At 45.9% G+C, this 17,854-nt stretch overlaps 1 protein-coding gene across 4 annotated transcripts in view; it reads left to right on the top strand.

Moving 5' to 3' along the window:
- The window catches only part of LOC128881240 (protein gustavus), a 100,442-nt gene that overhangs the window by 74,817 nt on the left and 7,771 nt on the right, over window positions 1–17,854 (top strand). For all 4 annotated transcript variants that reach the window (XM_054132080.1, XM_054132081.1, XM_054132083.1 and 1 more), the window contains 2 exons: window positions 13,868–14,319; window positions 17,516–17,748. In XM_054132080.1, the coding sequence (XP_053988055.1) occupies window positions 13,868–14,319; window positions 17,516–17,748 (685 nt within the window). The remainder of the gene's footprint in view (window positions 1–13,867; window positions 14,320–17,515; window positions 17,749–17,854) is intronic.

Raw genomic sequence — 17,854 nt, 5'->3', positions numbered from 1 at the left:
TCTCTCTCTCTCTCTCTCTCTCTCTCTCTCTCTCTCTCTCTCTCTATCTCTCTCTCGTCGTATCCCTCTCCTCATTCTCTTTCGACGCAGGCAGCCATCTTGGGGAATGTGTAGCGTCATCGAATGCACCGCGAATAACAATAAATTATTTGTCGGTCGCCTCTCACCTTCCACCTCTCGCAGCTCGTCCTCCGGTTTTTCCCTCTGCGCGATCGTTCCGGCCCTGCAGCTTTTCCTGCGAGTATCACGCTCCAGGTTGCTTTCGTGCTTGTTCGCTTTTCTGCCCCTGACATCTTCCTCCTCGCGCAATCCCACTGAATGGAGAGCTTTCCGTCACTCGAGACGAAATTTCTTCGGTACGCGGTAGAATTCCGAAAGTGTCTCTTCCAGCGAGATTCCACAGACCACGGACTGGCATTAAAAATCGGTACGTACGAAACGTCACCGTTTCGTTCACCGCGACCCCTCGTCGTTGTTCTCCCTTATTCCCATCCCTTCGTGTTCGGGGACACGATATACGCCGCGATAATCTCGCAGGGAAACAAATTCCATAGAGACACGCCCGTGGGAAGAGATAAACTCGGGAACGATGACGGAGAACGGTTGAGAGGGACGGTCCTTCTTCTCTTGTTATCAACGATCTCGAGGCCCTGCCTCCTTCAGGAATAATTCTCGAATCCCTGCGCATTTTTCCCTACTGCGCCCTAAAACGCTCGCGAGCGAGTGTACTCCGACTGTGTTCGTTGTTGGTTACGTCTTTCGACGAACGAGTCTCGATAGAGGGCACTTGCTCCTCGGAGGGTGGTGTATACGCGAAACATTTCGCTGGCATTGGGTCTCGAGTTGAAACCTTTCTGTATTTACTCTGTTGCAGTAGTAACGCTTAGCGTGCGATTCTGGAGTGTAGAGAGCAAAAGGAACTATAAAAAGATACAGTGGGTGTAGAATTTCCGTGAATATGTCAAATATCATTGATTACAAAAAAAAAGAAGTTAATAAACTACAATTTGTACGAATAGCGATATATTTGCAATACACGAAACATTTTCTAGAAATTCCCACGCGTCGTGTCACTTTCATAACTGTGATTGTGAAATAATAATAAAATAGATGCTACAACGTTGCAATCGAACGTATGTACATACCGCTTGCATTGTGACGTAGCACGTTTGCGTCTACAGTGCGTCATATACATTCCTCAGGATGAGCACATATACTCGTCAACCATCGTCGATTTATGAGTACTTCGAGATAGTATCGAATTTAGCGAGTTCATGATCGTACAGTTGTTTCGGTGAACGTATTTCCCATTTGTCCATAAATGGAGAACTCAACTTGCGGAACGTGGGTGGCAAATAAAGAAGGAAGGATAAAGCGCGACTACAGCGGTTGCGAGCTCCTATTTTAACGATCATCCCGATCTCGGAGGAGCATCTCGACGCGGTTAGCGCATGGACATCGGATGGGGGTGCCAGAGGCACCTTAATCCAAGGGGGCAGAGAAAGAGAGAGAAAACAATGGTGATTGTCTCGAAACGTTTACAGCCTAATTATGTGAACACGGGCCCCGGCCATGGAGTGGAGTAACAATGCTATAACTCGTAACAATGTACGATTGTTCATTGTCTGCCCGTGCCCCTTCGCTTTTCTTCGCGTGCACGCGCAGCCTCCTAACCCCGTGCAACGTCTCTGGCTCCTTCGGTCCCTTTTTTCGCGCGGATCGAGCCAGTTTTTGCGAGAAACGCCGACCATCGGCGATCCCGCGTGAACCAGAATAGCTTTGCCTCGAGGAAAGCATTTGGAATACATTTAGAAGCCTGATTCTATCCAACGTTTCTGTCTGTTGGATTATGGGATTGGTTTGAAACGAAAAACTCGGTATATCTATACTCTTTAATTTTATTTCGTCGACTCGGATGGACGTCGATGTTCGTCGGAAGGGTCAAACTAAAAGTGCAAGCTATTCTAACGTCCATTCTTTGGCAGACGAATTTCGGAGGATCTCGTACACGAAACGCATCCTCGAGCTTGACTCGCGTCTCGCGTAATGGAGACAAAAAACTTGCTCTAAATCGGACCTGTCCGTGGAGAGGCCGCAAACCCGCGGTATGTTCGACCTCGAACTTTTACAGAGGTTACTCGTGACTCGTCCCGGCGCTTCTCTCTTTCTCCGCGAGCCTGCCGGGTTGATCTCGCAACATCCGGTCTGTCTTTCCAAGGCCGTGCAAGATCATCACAGAAATCGAGTCGTTGAACCGGCCCAGCACGGCAATGCGCTCTCGACGAAGCCACTAGGCGCCAACGGGAGATAAACGCACGTGCTTGATACGTTGCTAGCGTCGTTGCAGTCGTTGGATAAGTTCCGATAACGACGAGAAGCTCGTTCCTCTTTGCCAGCAGCTTTTTCCTCGATTGCTTTCTTTCGATCCACTGGTTCACTTGGAAAAAGTGTTTTCTGTCCAACGAACGTACTTGTTTTCAGAGTTGGGCAAAACCCTAGGTTACACGTTTACTTGACGCTTGACGATATCGTTTGTCTCGTTACCTCTCTTGAATATTTTGTAAAGAACGAACCGAGACAAACATTGTCGTCAAATTTCAAGAAATAATAGCGTAGGGTTTTGCCCAAACTCTGCTTGCTTTCCATCTGGAAGGGATGTTCTGGAATCGAATCTAGATGGTACAGCGGTAACAGGTACGAATATCGTCGAATAGAGCATTTTGACGTTTTCTTTGATCGCAATGCGAAGCTGATTTCATCGTCGAACAATCGTTACTTGGACTTACGATTGTCTTCGAGGTGTAACGCGAGCAATACGAAACGCGTGCATTTATTTGCCTTCTTTTCTCCTTCCGTTTCGCGTACTTGTTTCCTGCGTTGTTTCTATTCGCGACACATCCTGCGAGGAACTCATTGTTCTACTTCCTTCGAGATGATTAGCTTGCGTCGCGTGATCCTGCCTCGTTACGTTCGCCTAGTCGTCACAGTTGTCCGCAAAAAGAACGTTACCTAAGCGAAGGACATTTTCTCACCGTGAACTTTGCCTTCCGCTTCTTAGAGCAACGAGTTTTATGCTTTACCTCGGACTATCACTCGCGCGAGTTTGTTAAATTTGACGAATTCAACTGTTTTCTTTTAACACGGTGGTCGCCACGTCACCCAAAAATGGCTGAGAGGACTTTTCAACTAGAACAAAAATTCCAAAGGTGAGACCTTGATAAAAATAAATATGGATAGGATTCGTGAATTTGACGAGGTTAAGAAATTGAATGCTACGTTATCATCTAATCTTCAATAGTCTCAAGACAAACTTTTATCGTGGTAAAAATTTGTACGAGTTTCAGTCTGGCAACCAACGTGTGGCAAAACTAAAATCGTCTCTAAATAACGTTCCTCGCTGTGAATTGGGGTAACCCTGTGCATTTCAGTGGTTTCAACGGAGCGTCCTCTCTCGCGTATCAGTTCTCAAAGATACATCGCCGATGGTCGTAAATCAGACACGCGATCCTCTGTAATTTCTCAGATTGTGCTCGCGGCGCGGAACTTAATTTCAAGCAGCTCGACGAAAAAGGCATCTGGAACGAGAAAAGTTTCGCGGCGCGCGAGTATCCTCCTCCAAGGACACCGTCTTCGGGAACCAGTCCCTCGGCGAAAAAGCGAGACGAAGCCGGTGGCTCATCGAGCGGGTGCGCGCGTCGCACTCTCGCTCGCTCGCTTGCTCGCGCGAGGAAATCCGTGAGCGAAGACCATCGTCGCTCTGCCTTTCGTTTTTCCTTCGATGAACGCGGTCCTTGAGAAGATCTTCTCGCCTCGATTCTCGCAATTTCGTCATTTGGATCGACTCTCCTCGCCATCCCGCGACGAACCGCGAGCGACATTTTTTCATAAATGATTTTACGAGAGTCGTCGCGCCTCGAGCCTTTATTTATTCCACGGATTAACCCTTTGCAGTCGAATGTCTCTTCCGAGGGAACATCGTTAGGCTAGGCAAACTTTATTAGTGATTACTCAGGATAAACTTATGGGAGCGTAAACTTTGCGAAAGTGTATCGAAGGTTTCTATTCAAATATCCCCAGAAATGTAATAAACCAAAATAAACCAAAATATGGTACATGTATTAAGATATACAGTCAGTCCGACAAATATTTGTACGCTCTATATCTATTGAAAAAAGTCTAATTTAAATGATAGGTTTCATGTTTTCAAATAAATTTTTTACTATAAAAATATACATGTGTAATGTTTATTCGCGTACAAATTTATAATGAAACATTTATTTGGAGACGTCGAACCTATTCATTTAATTAAGACGAATTCTCGTAATAGACACAGAGGGTACAAATATTTATGAGACCGCGTTAGTAAAACTAATAATGCAGATAGGGAGTTGAAGTTGATTAAGATAGGATTTCATGGGCTGTGTCTCAGAAGAACGAAGGCATTCTCTACGCGTGCAGAAACAGCTAAATTGACCCGCGTGGCTACTTACTAGAGCAACTTTCTCCTAGAAAGGTTTTCCTTGTACGAGGCAGGTCGGTTCAACGGTATTCTGAATTATTTAGCTCTACCCTCTTGCGACATTTGCGAGATCTCGACACTGATTCCTCAAAGATAACGCAGTGTGTAGGAGCATAATCGTAGAGTATCCGTAATACATGCGAATTAGGCTAAAGAAAGAATTGGGAAAAGTATGATAAATAAAAGTAGGTTTTCTCTAAATGAAAAAGAAATTAATAGGAAGGAAACTATTTTGTGTTGAGCATTTAGTCAATTGCTCGACTTTCGCGAACCATACTTACGGTCAAGGGTAAGCCAGAGTGTAATTATTAAATACGCGTATTATATCTGCTTATTATTTTATATGCACGGAAAAGCATAAATTGGCCGCTTCAGTTTCCTGCTTACCCGAAGAAACCCGTCCGTTCCGTTAAGAGTCGGTCGAGCAGCGTCGCGACGAGGCCTCACCGCGGCACCTGTGCGAGTATCTTCTTCCTGTTGCTATCGTTTGTCTTCTGGCTAGTCCCCTCGTTTATCTGCAACGCGATCCCTGAGCTGTGCACGTGCAACGTGTAAATGCGAGCGCGACGGAAGGATTGTTTCTCTTTTTAGTCCGCCTGGTAACGATAAATGGACGGTGTTCGATATTAATAAAATGCAAGACGTAGTTGTTACGATTCCAGTTTGGTATTTTTCACGGAGATTGCGGTATTGGGTTGCCGCGTTAGATTGTATCCGTCGATTTCTTATTGGATGCAAAGCTGGAATGTTGTTGCTGTTAAGAAATCCTCGTTACGAATACGGCCTACCGAGCGCCGAAGGCCAGCTAGCTAAAACGAAGGGATTAACCCCTTGCCTGCGTCTGGACGCAGCATTACTCTTTGATTTTTCGTTTAGTATCGATCTTAAATAATAATCTTTCAAAACGGCGGTCGATATGATAGTAACAATATAAATTACCCGCGACTGACTTGCATGGAAATACCGTGGGTACGGAAAGGTTAAGTTCGAATAATTATTGCTTCGTATTTATCAGCGAAACCTATATTTCGCAATTAACCTACTAATTAGCGATGATAATAAGAGTTCTTTACCGCGTCAAATAAAATCGAATACAACGGTAGCAGAAATAAGAAAAATAAAATAATGGCCGACTGGATGTAATTATAGCATACACGTGCGAAGCCATGTTCCCTGTTGCACGTTTAATTTTCAGCGTAACAAAAGTTTGAAGACAATGAATTCATTTAGGCAGAGACGCGGTATTGCCACGCGTAACAATCGATAATAAATATTACACGCGAAGGTGGCGCGAATAAGAACGAGTCGATGAAAAGGAACGGACACGTCATCGCGGGAAGTTAGTAAATTTAACTTTGGAGGAGACTCACGTTCTCTGGAACGAGGTAAACCGTTCCATGGCGAGACACGTGATCGTCCACGATGGAGCTTAAAAATATCTCTCAACGATCGTCGTCGATCTCCGTGGATGCTGCAGGCGCCGCACGTGCGCTCGTAGCTGCATCGAGAGTGCAACCGTGGCTGCAGTTTGACCCGCGTAACCCGTCCTTAAACGCGACTTCAAGAGGAAGGAGGCGATGATCTCACTTTCTCGAGTACGAGGAACAGTGCACCAATTTAAGACGAGACGCCAATTCCGCGAATCGTTGCGAAAAAGTCAAGCGCATCGTCCAAAGACGACCTCTTCTCCGACCTCTTCAGTTGAAAACCTCGAAGCGTTACCCCTCGTAACAACTCGAGACATCTGGGTTTTGAGAAATGTCCAACCGAAAGGAGAAAATAACATTCGTCCGCTTCGATAAGCACGCTCCCATGGTCGCCCAGTGTCGAAAATCGAAACCTCGACCGTTCGACTCCAAAGAAACAGAGGCTCTTGCGGGACGCAAAGATAAATGGAGTGGCAAAGTAATTGAAACGAGCCGAAAAAAAAGAACACGTCGAGAGGAGCCCAGAGAGCGTTCCCCTGGACTCAGAGAGGGAATGATCTCGGCGAGTCCGTCGCATTCGAAAGAATCGGCTCGGAGCAGCTGAGAGCCAACCATTGTTGCCCCGATATTTGACTTCGATCAAGCCTCGAAGACCGCGGTCCATTGTCTCGAGGTTCGCTGGCGCGGCCGAGGCTTGAAATAAATGAATCGAAAACGAGCGATCGACCTGGTCCCGCGTTGCAATTGTCGTACCGATCACGAGATACGACACGCTCGACGCTTCTAACGTATCGATCAGACGCTTTAACGAACTCGAAGAATAGGATACTTTCTACCAGCTTGAGACGGACTCATGGAACGATTACGCGTTAACTCCAAAGCATTGCTTGAAAATCATTAATAAGACGCATTGGGCGTACACGACCCACTCTTACATTTTAAATAAACTTGTTTTCGACGTACGTCTTACAATTTTTCAATACTACAAAACCGTAAATAGCAAGGGAAGGGATTTTAATATACATTGGCCAACAATGAAATGAATTTAATTTTTAAGAAATTATTTTAGCAAGCGAATATCTTAATTTTTCCAGAGTAAAAAGCGCCCGGACTAATTCTGGAATCCCAGATAACCGTCGAATGCGTTCCCCGCGTTTGCATCGACCCTTTCGCGAGCGCAGACCTTTCGTTCGAGGGCGCCATTCTCCGACAACGATTGCACAGTCCCGTGTAGATGGAAATAAAGCGATAACCGTCCCGATCTTAATATAAGAGTCGCGATCACGCCGAGAGAGGCATTGTTTCGACGCTTCTTGGGAGGGCGTGGTCCCGGGCGGCGAAATCCTTAAAAGGTCGCACCGCGAAAACGCCAGAACCGATGGTGTCGCGGACAAAAGAGAGTTCTGCGCGAAAAACGGCGCGTCTCGAGGCAGCACGCGGTTCCTATCGGGGCCTTTGTCGGAGCAGCTGGCAAACAGGTGTTGACTGGCCGGCCTAGTCGTGTCAGCTGTTCCGCTTCTAAACCAGCCACGCTAAGCTGCAACGCGCGAAACGGCCGTTACGTCGATCGTTAGTTAACGCAGACCACCGGAGAAACTGGCCATGTCGATTCTCCTCTTCCTTTTCGCATGCAAATTCCGTTCTTTGTCCCCTAGCAACAGGAAACCGTAATGTTTCAAGCCTTTCTTTCGTAGGACTGTGGAATTCGTGACGCTAATGGTCGATTTCTACAAGCCTCGAAGGGGGCGCGACGCTCCAACGACGCGAGTATTCGCACGAGATAGTTAGCTTTCTGGGTTTCGAGCTTGGCGCCGGGTGGCTCTCGTGCGCTAATGAAGCTTGCTAAGAAGCACGCGAGACGTTTGAAGTGGTAGAGATATTAACAAACAAAATCTATTTTTAACACAGGAAATGGAGAGTACCCCTTTAAGAGATATCCTGGTTAACCCTTTCGAGACCGCGCAACTCTTTTTCCACCTATTTTATCGTACCGTTGGCATATTTATTCTATGTATGTTTGATTTCAAATGAAGTTAAAGTGACCTACCAAACTCTTAGCTCCTTGGATCAGTCGGAAACTTCCTTGACTAAACGCAATAGACAGTAGCAATACTCTGTTAGAAAGAAGTCAGTTTACGCCCTATCTCAGTTTACGTACCAAACTCTCGGAGCGCTTCATTTCGAAAGGGTTAAATTCAGTGGCAAAGAAATATGAAAGTCGCTGCTACACTCGTCGGCAATGCGAATGTACCGCTGGTACGTGTTCCACGCAGAGCGATTCGTTTTTACCGAAGGATAAATACCTCGGTGGCAATTCCGATAGATAGATTGATAGGAACACCTTTTCACGGCGGACTAAATATTTTCGAGCCGAACGATCGAGCTCGAGATCAACGCCGCGTAATACGGTGGCGTTTCCGCATCATTGAACGCAATTGACAACTGGCGACCAGTACCGGTTGCCAACTGATTCGTCGACGGTTGGCAGTGCCGTGCGCGGCCAACCTTATCCGCGATTCGCGCTCATCCTCAGCCGATGTTTGATCGATTCGCCTCGTTAGGTTTCCACGCCGATAAACCACCTTATCCCGCGAAAAAGCTCGCCGAAAAACCTCCGTCCGTTCCCCCGTTGGCGCTTTGAACGCGTCGCGTGACCGCTGCTAATATTATAACGAGAAGTTTGTTGGCAACGCATTACTTGCGGCTTCGTTGCTTCGTCGATACCGAGCCAGCCTGTGCATCTTCGATCGTGTCTGGAGTTCCAAACGCGATTAACCGGAACCGACGCGCCAACGAACCGGCTAATCGAAAAAACTGCAAATTCAGCCCGAGCATTCAGGACTACTGGAGAGAGATATGTCTGGGTAGAAATCGGACCGTGATATGATCTAGCAGTAGAAAAGAGGATGTTAAATAGTGGTCGAATTTTAGAGTAGCTGAAGTACCTAAATTATTGATAAGCCGGGAAAAGTATTGGGTTGTCCAGAAAGTTCGTGTCAATTTTTGAGAAAAATTCAGAAACATTTGAATTTTGATATTTTGTTCCATAACCTTTCCACCTTTTAAGGGATGTTCACGTGGTATTTGTTTTCAACCATTCTTTCCAGACAAACCAATATTACAAAAGTAAGTAAATATAATTTGAACTAAACGACCGTAGAATAGCGTTTCTAACGATTAGGATGAATGAAATTATATTTGTAGAGAAAAATTTATCGTAGCAAATGGTCCAGTCGCCTTTGATTTTATCGAATCCAAGTTTGTCCTCTTGTTTTATACGCTCAAAGGACCTGTTACATCATGAAAAGCAGCTGAAACGTGACCCAATTGTGGCTAGTATAAGACGGGGTTGCAACACTCGCTGGACTTTTCCTAGAGTATTTTTGTCGGTCTACTTCGGCGGTGTACTTTGCAAGGAAAGGGGAGTCTCTCGCTCCCTCTCTTTGTCTTTGTCTCTCCGAGGAGTGGGTGTCGGTATTGCGGGAACTAGAGAGGCAAGAGAGGAGAAGGACGGTAGTGGATTTGGGGGTTGGTCTCGTGTCGAGGTGGGGCAAAGGTGACCCCCGCGGATCAATACCGTCGCCGGTTTGGCGCCCTCCATCAAGCTTCACCGACCGATTCCCTCGTATTTCCTCGTGAAATCGACTGCCGTTCGATTCGTCTGGGCCAAGGAAATCGCCCTCCAATGATCGACTTAAACGAACAGACATTTTCATCGTACGTGGACAATTTCTTTAATCGATATATTCCAAAGTTTGGAAAAGGATGGTTAGGTAACCAAACGTGGCGCGAAAGCAAGTTTAAATAGCGCGAGCGATCAGGAAAGGGGTAGAAAACAAAATAAATCGCCAGAATAGAAATAGAGTTTATTTAACAGATTTGATAAAAAATTATGCTTCGCAGAATCAAGAAGGTATTTGATGAATCGCGTGCTCCAGTTCAAGACTAAGTAATTTCTAGACTGCGGATATTTATGCAAAATAAAATCGTTACAGACCAACCTGCGACAATTTGATCTAAATAGAAATTTATTATACTCTGCAAATATTATAATATGAACTTAACTTTCAATATTTTATATAAATGCATACAAATCTGCAGTTTAGTAATTACAAAAGAAAAGCTCAATGCTTTCCGAACGTAAAAATAAAAGATCCCCATTGTGTTAAGTCCCAAAATGATTGACGTAATACAAACAGCCCGCACCCAAGATTCTGGATCGAAGGAAGGATCGTAACCCCGAACCCTTTCTCTTTCGAGAGTGTTCGCTTTCGTTGTTCTGTTATCGAATCGCTTCCGCGGACGCCCCGCGATCGCCCGCCGGTTTTCCGGCGCGTTTTCACGACACGCGAAAGTAGCTCGGCTCGGGGGACCGTAACACGGAGAGCGCTTTAAACCGGCCTTTGGACGCCGATGACGCAACGAAGACGCTGGCCGCGATTACACGACTACTTTCTCCCATTCCGTGGAAGCGTAATATCGCTCGGGATTAGTCTGGCCGTCTGGCGGGGGATAAACACCATTAATGAACTCGGAACGGAGTGTTTGCTAGCGGGCAGCCGCCGTGACGACGCGCGTTATGTTTCAGCGACTCGAAGGGCGTCTTGCTCCGCTCCTCCGGCGCGGCAAATTAAATTCGTGGTTTCTCGACCGCGTTTCCTGTTCCGCGCGAACCGACCATCGTAACGACTCGCTCGTTCGATACGACGATGACGACCAACCCGCGTCTCGCGATCGTTTTAATAAGCCACCTCTTCAAGGGCAAAGAAATGCAACAAGAAGTGAACGCTTGGGGTGCGTCTTCGATCTTATGCCCGCAGTACCCGAAATCTAATTCCAAAGACTAATGGGTGAGGTCGAAACATTCTCAGGATGAAGTTTTTAACATAAAGGTTTATTTGGTAACCAAAAACGATCGTGATTAATTATCCGACTCGCTTGGGTTCGTTATCTATACAGCACTAGCACGTGTATTAACGAATACGTTCGTTGACAACACGAGGCTAAGTTAGACTCGAAAATGGCTCAACTTGAGAGAAATTAAATTTCAAAACAAATTTTAGAACCCAAAGGTTTCCAAGGTCGACGACCCCCTAAAAATTTGGCGAACGCTGTTTTCCTGAAAATCTCGCAGCATCTGGGGCTTCCTCGCAAATTTCCCGCGCCACTTTTTCCCTGGCGAACGTGTAATAATCTCGAGCATAACCGAAGTCGGCCGGATTCAGGATGTCAGTGTCCGGTGTCCGTGGCCGGAAGCGTGCCGTGGCGAACGGATACGACGACCGAGTCAGGGGCAACATATCGCGCGCGTTACGTCACGAGGTTGACAGAGGAAACCGGCTGGAAAAATTGGAGCGACTTTGCTGCCGGTTCAGCTGTGTTTTGTTTATCCCGTACAGGGTGGTCGTCGATCATTTCGACTCGCGTCTTGACACCTCGAGCATGCAATTAACGAGAAGTTGCGAGGGAAGATGTCGCTGCCTTCGATTTTGGGAAGGTGCGAAGGGAATGACTCGATGTCGATTTAAAGTGAGACGATCCTCTCCTGCGAACCGTTAGTTGAATGATCATTACAGCAATGATCATGGGTTAACCTTTAATTGAGAACGTTGATTCGTGGTGAATCGAGTTCTTTTTTGTATCGAGGCTGGAAAGATTAATCCTCCACACTCGTAAATATAATATGCAAACGAGACTCGCGTTATCTTAAATAGTGTAGCTTTAGAACCACGTAAATAAAACACGAGGAACGTGTGCCAAGAAATGTCCTTTCAGAAAGGATATTCGAGTGTAAAGGGTTAGAATTTAGTAGGATCAACCGACACTAAGTTTTCCTTGAACGAAAAGGCGACTTCATTCTGCACGCTGGCCTACTTTTCCTAATGTACTTAAGCGTGATTCTTCGTCGTTATCGGTCACCACGACCTTCCGCGAACCTTGGAAGTTCACGGTAAAGAAGTGCTACGAAGTTATGCGGTCCAGAGTGAATAACCACAGTAATCGCCGTACGATACGCCGAAATTGAATTATCGTTGGAATGGCATTTCAGTACAGGAAGTGCGTAATTTAATCGTTGGCACTCGAGGTACTTAACTTTGTTTAGCTATTTCGCAAAACGTACTACAAACATTACTATGCAAATTTTTGCACTTTATTCTACACTAGCTGTGCCCTGCGGTTTCACCTGCGCGGAATACTATTTATTTTATGTCGTTTGCATTCAACCGCTTTTTTTTTTTTTTGTGAATCAGTAGGTGACTGTCATTTGCTTTCCGTAACTCAGATGTTTCAATCGATATTTCCGATAGCTGCAGTCCGCGGTTTCACATAAATGAAACCTCTGTGCAAAATTTCAGCTTTCTAGGTTCAAGGGTTTAGCCTGGGCGTTGATATGCCAGTGAGTCGGGGCTTTTATTCTTATATACACATATATATTACGTAAAGAATACTTCATTTTAACGTATTGCTAGAACAATTGCGTCTTTCTAAATAATTGAACGAACTGAATGGGAAAAGAATCGCGTTATTCGATCTCTGAAAAAGCTAGCTTCAATCCTCGCGAAACTTTGGGGTACCTTTTTCAAAAGACACAGCTTACTCACGGAAATCTCAATTAATATCAACCACCAAGAATTGAGCGAAAGCCTCGAATATCTTACTCGGAAATTAAATCGTTCGACGTCCACCGTAGCACGACGTTTTTCAGCACATTCGAAATTACTCGTCTTCCTTGTCTTTTTTAACCGACAGAATGGGGTTTCCTCGCGAATCCTCGCGGAATCCTCCGCAATCCCTCTGATCCCAGTTCGAATATGGCTTCGTGGAAAATCCACAGGACAAGGTACAAGGTGCATGCGGTTTTTCTCCGTTTTGGAACGACGTCTCGTTTCCTTGTAACGTAATTTATATGCGAACATCAAACGCGTGGCGGCGAGCCGCAGACTGAACGACCGTGAACATCATATACGGCACAAATTTATTACGATATTATTCGACATAATCGTGTCGACGATATATCGCGATACACATCGCGTGGAATTTAACCGTCGATGCAACGAATGAACCTACTTGCATGCGCGGTTCGTAATCGCGATTTTCCTCGGATACCCGAATACTACCCATGTGTTAGCGACCACTGTTTTCCAAGTCGAGAGAAGCAAACATTGAATAAAATACACGCAGTTTCCCCTGTGAAAACGTTTCTACGCGAAAAGAAAACTGTATCAATTGTTCAATAAGATCCATGGTATAAACTATGGCGATTTACTTAATGTTACGTTCGATGGAATCTGTAAAATGAAAACTTGGAATCACTTTCTTTTTTTATTAATTCATCTTGGTAAGGGATTCTTTAAAACTAGCGAATGTAATAAATAGACTACGAATCTTTATTCAAAATAAATAAAATCGTTGATAATATATCTACAAAAATCTTCCGTGCTTCTTCCAATCTTTACAAACATTGTCAACATGATGATATCTCTTACATCAATTTTACTTTCTACTTATGCTTATGATCTATAACAAAATCCGTGGAGCTAAAGCTGGTCCAAGTGCACGGGTACTCGGCAAATTTTCAAACTTAGTTTTTTCGAAAATAAAGCGTCATATGAAACAATTTTATTCTACATTTTTTATTCAATTTTTTACATAGAATCATCCCCTACTCGCTCGTACGACCAGTTACAGGACACCCTGTTCGGTATCCCGACAAAAAACGAGTTTAGAGCCGTCGGATGATAGGATTTTCGTACGGTTGAAATTTCAAGCGCGCCGGAATGCGTGAAATGGCTCGGGAACGTGTCGTCGAGTCGCGGCAGCGGTAGCAGCCCCCCTGCGAGAAATCGATGTCCATTGCCCCCGGGTGAACGAGGACAAATGAAACTAACCGTGGTTTTTCCACTGTGTGTTCGCATTGCAGGTACAAAGCGAATCATTGCGTGAGCGGGGGCGGTAGCCGCGGAAACGGCGCGACTGGCGGTACCGGAGGCGGTCTAGGCAGCGGAGGCGGCGGCCGCGGGGGCGGCGGGGGTGGCAGCCCCGGCAGGGGCGGCGGCGGAGGAGGAGGAGGAGGCGGAGGAGGAATAAACGGTGGCGCGGTGACTGCTGCACCACCGACCACCGGCCGTCACCACCACCACCACCACCATCATCATCACCATCATCATCACCTCATCACAACGATTACGACAACCATCACGACAACCATCACGACTACTACCACTACCGCCAGCGGCACCACCAGGCACCACAGGCACAAGCTGCCCACCGTCAAGCAGTGTACCGAGCACCGTCACCACCCGCATCATCACCGGCATCACCCACACCATCGCTCCTACCATCGGGGCATGAACATGGGCCAAAAAGTTTCAGGTTAGGACCACCCCACTTCCTCACTTGCGATACCCTCCGACGATTCTTTTCCAGCTTGTTTTAATCGGCTGGGACAGTGGTATTGTATTAGGTTGTCCCGAAAGTTTCTTTCGCGAGTTGCACTCAATTATTTGATGTGGTCGTGTTTATAGAAATAGACGATCTAATTTCATAGATATTCATGTTGTAACAGTAATGGAGCAAAATGAATCGTGCACAAATTCAGTAATGTAACATAAAACATAAAATATTGTGCATGTATTACTTATTAATAAAGCGAAAGAAACTTTTGGGACAACCGAACTGTGAAGGAGACATAGGCAAGCAAATAGGATTGGTAAATTCTACAGAGGTCGCGACAATGACTACTACCACAGATGTTTACTTACGTCATTTCTAATTGTATAGAAACAACGGTTAAGCTCGTAGGAATTTTTGCAAGCATAGTCTGCCAGACAATGTGTTAATTTTTCTTACATAGATCTACGTTAATAATTACTATTGCTCTCTCAGTTTATCTCGATACGTCTTGTTCCCAGTCTTCGTTACGCGGTAGCCTTGTAGATGTAACGAATTCATCCAATAACGAAAATGCATGTGAGTAAAGTATCGTCGTTACCGACAGCCAACCAAACTGCCTCGTCAACTCTTGAGCAACAAACTGTATACGGTGACTCGGTGAGGGAGATTCTTTGCGGGGTAGGTTGACAGGGATTGAAATTTTGTTTCTATACAATTAGAAATGATATAATTTAACAGCTATGATAAAACTCATTTTTGTAACCTCTTAATCAATCCTATCCAAATTTATTTTCTTCAACACTTCATCTTTAGAATCAATGTATTTAATTGCTTAGTGAAAATCCTTGTCACTCACATATGAATGGCATGGCGGTCAACGCGTTAGTACAGTGTGTACGTATATCTATCGATAAGGATCCAATGACGTTTATCTTTAGTCAGCCTTTTCAAACCCACCTTTTCGAGAAACTCTTCAAGGTTTACCATTGCTAGGGAGTCTCACTGATTAAACCGTAGAGGTATATTGAATTTGCGCCCAGGTTCCTCATTCCCAACGAATTTAATCGCGCCACAGTGCTGAGTCCTCCGGTATAACGAACGCTCGTAAGCAGTCAGCAAGCTGCGAGAGACCGAAAGTTTCAGAGTCGACTCACCTCGTCGGACTTCGTCCAGGGTCAAGGTCTCCGACCGCTCTCGATTTTACCTACCTGGTCAGGTAGAAGCCCGAACAGGTCCTTCGGGCCGAGACTCTATCCCTCCGGCAAGAAACGAGCTATAAAGCATCGAGTTGAAGCGAAAGTTCTCCTCGTTTCTATCTTTCGAATCGAACGGAAACCAATTTATACCAGCAAAGAAGATACTGGTCGACGATACAATTGATCCTCTCACAAATTCTTTCGGGACAATGTAGATATCTGGGGGATCGAATAGAAAAAATGAATGGGGTAGAAAAGAAACACTCGGGTACAGAATCTCATTCTTCAAAATTTATTTTCCCGTAGATTTCCAAGTACATCTGTATTTTTCTGATAATTGGATGTTTGATTCTTTTAAACTTATTTTTCTTGATGCTCTACGGAGCACAGTCATTTTTACCCATTCACAAGAAAAGCTTACAGAAACCATTTACATTCTTTTCCAACAGTTACGCTTACCTTTATTTATACAAATTTATTCTTGTCTAAGCTTTCTAATCTCGAAATTCCCGACGCGATATCTTCGCTAACAGATCGTTATAGTTACAACAGTTGAGTTCGACATCCAGTTTTTGTCATTTTCGTTCGAGAACCGCCCACTTTACATCACCGCGTACATGATTCACAGATTACCTCCCAGAGACTTGGGAAACAACGTTCGCGTAAACAGTCGGTGTAATGGGTTGCCAATTATTTGCATACAAGCGTTGCGACGCGTAACGGAGCCGACCAGCGTAACGTAACGAGTTCCGCGAGCTAATTAATTACCGCGAGCCAATGATTCTCATTAAAACGGTCACGATCCATCGGACGAACCGAAAGGAAGAAAACGATAGACAGAAGTTCGAGTTTGCCACCGTCGATCCCGTAGCTTCCATTCGCGTCTCCGTGGCATGATTTACGCTGCCCATTTGGCCGTTTCCGGAAACCCATTTTACCTCGACGCCGCTATCGTACAACGACCCTCCAGTTGTCTCTCCAGAAAAATTTGTCTCCATAAACCGCAGCCGATTCGCAGCTCAGCTGCGTCCGTGAAATTTACGATACAGAATATCGGTACCGCGAATAAGAAAAAAAGAAAGAAGTCAGAAGCACTCTCCGAGAAACGGTGCACATCGGACACCCCGAAAAAAGTCACGGACGCGTCGAACTCGAAGGAGAGACACGAAGGGTCGACCGACCGGATATACACAGGACTGTGAAAAGGGCCTTTCTATTAGTGCCCCTCGGCTTTTCGGGTACGAGAGACCTTTTGAAATCCTCGCGGTCCTTTCCAGAACCCTCGTTTCAAAACCCTCGAACGCTAGCGGGAACAGCTGCCAGAGCAAATAAACCACCATCCAAGGATATCGCTTTTTCGACCCTAACCAACAGAGAGGGGAGGGGGTGAGCCTTCGAAAACCTTAAGCGAAGCCTGCTGTGCCCGCCAGACGGGGACCCTTCATTATTTTTCTTCCACTCTTTTTTCCACGTTCCTCGGCGAATCTCTCCGAGCCCCGCTGGCAGGTATCCGACCGCACGGGTGTATCCCACAGACGAGTTTTGAATTATTAACGCGACGAGATCCCCTCTCTTGAACCAAAATTTTGCCAAGTCCGTGTCTCCCAGACGTCTATGGGTCGCGCAATCGATGCCACAGGATAGTGTCCAGGTCATGTTCTCGAAATCTCGCCGAGCGGTTACGTCCACTGTGTCTTCGTGACTCGTTGTGTGTTAGAGAAGCTCCAGTTGTACTCAGGGATGAAACTGTTAACCCTTTATACTACTCGCGAGGAGTGTAATATTTCTAACAGAGATTCGATCCCAGATATTATCGTTGCCAAAGTCGGCTTGGTCACCGCATCTTTCGCTGTGTCACAGGAAAAGCTTTGGTCTCCCATAGCCGTGTTCCCCGTATATCCGTGACCCGATCGACTAATATGAGTTGTAATTGGCAGGCACACGTATCGATATATCTGACGTCGTTCTTTCCTCCACAGGCGGCGTGAAGAGCGTGACGCGCGAGAGCGGAGCTGGAACGGGTGGTGGAGTCGGCCTCGGCAGTGGCGGCACCGTGGCGTACAAACCCGTGGTACCCAGGGAGTTGGCGCAAGACTTCTCGAAACCGACACGCCTCGATGTCCTACTCGACATCATGCCGCCCGTCTCGCGGGAGACGCAAATCCATCACAGCTGGAACGCTGACGACCGTAGTCTCAACATATTTGTCAAGGTACAGGAGAACAGGCTACACGTCGGGTCTTGACGTCGGATCAGTGATAATTCTTACTCCTCCGCGAGCAACGACGCTCTGGTAAATTTTAAAAACCGAGCAGCCA

Source organism: Hylaeus volcanicus, chromosome 8, assembly GCF_026283585.1.
Source record: "Hylaeus volcanicus isolate JK05 chromosome 8, UHH_iyHylVolc1.0_haploid, whole genome shotgun sequence".
Classification (NCBI taxonomy): domain Eukaryota; kingdom Metazoa; phylum Arthropoda; class Insecta; order Hymenoptera; family Colletidae; genus Hylaeus; species Hylaeus volcanicus.
This window is presented reverse-complemented; position numbering and strand designations above follow the sequence as displayed.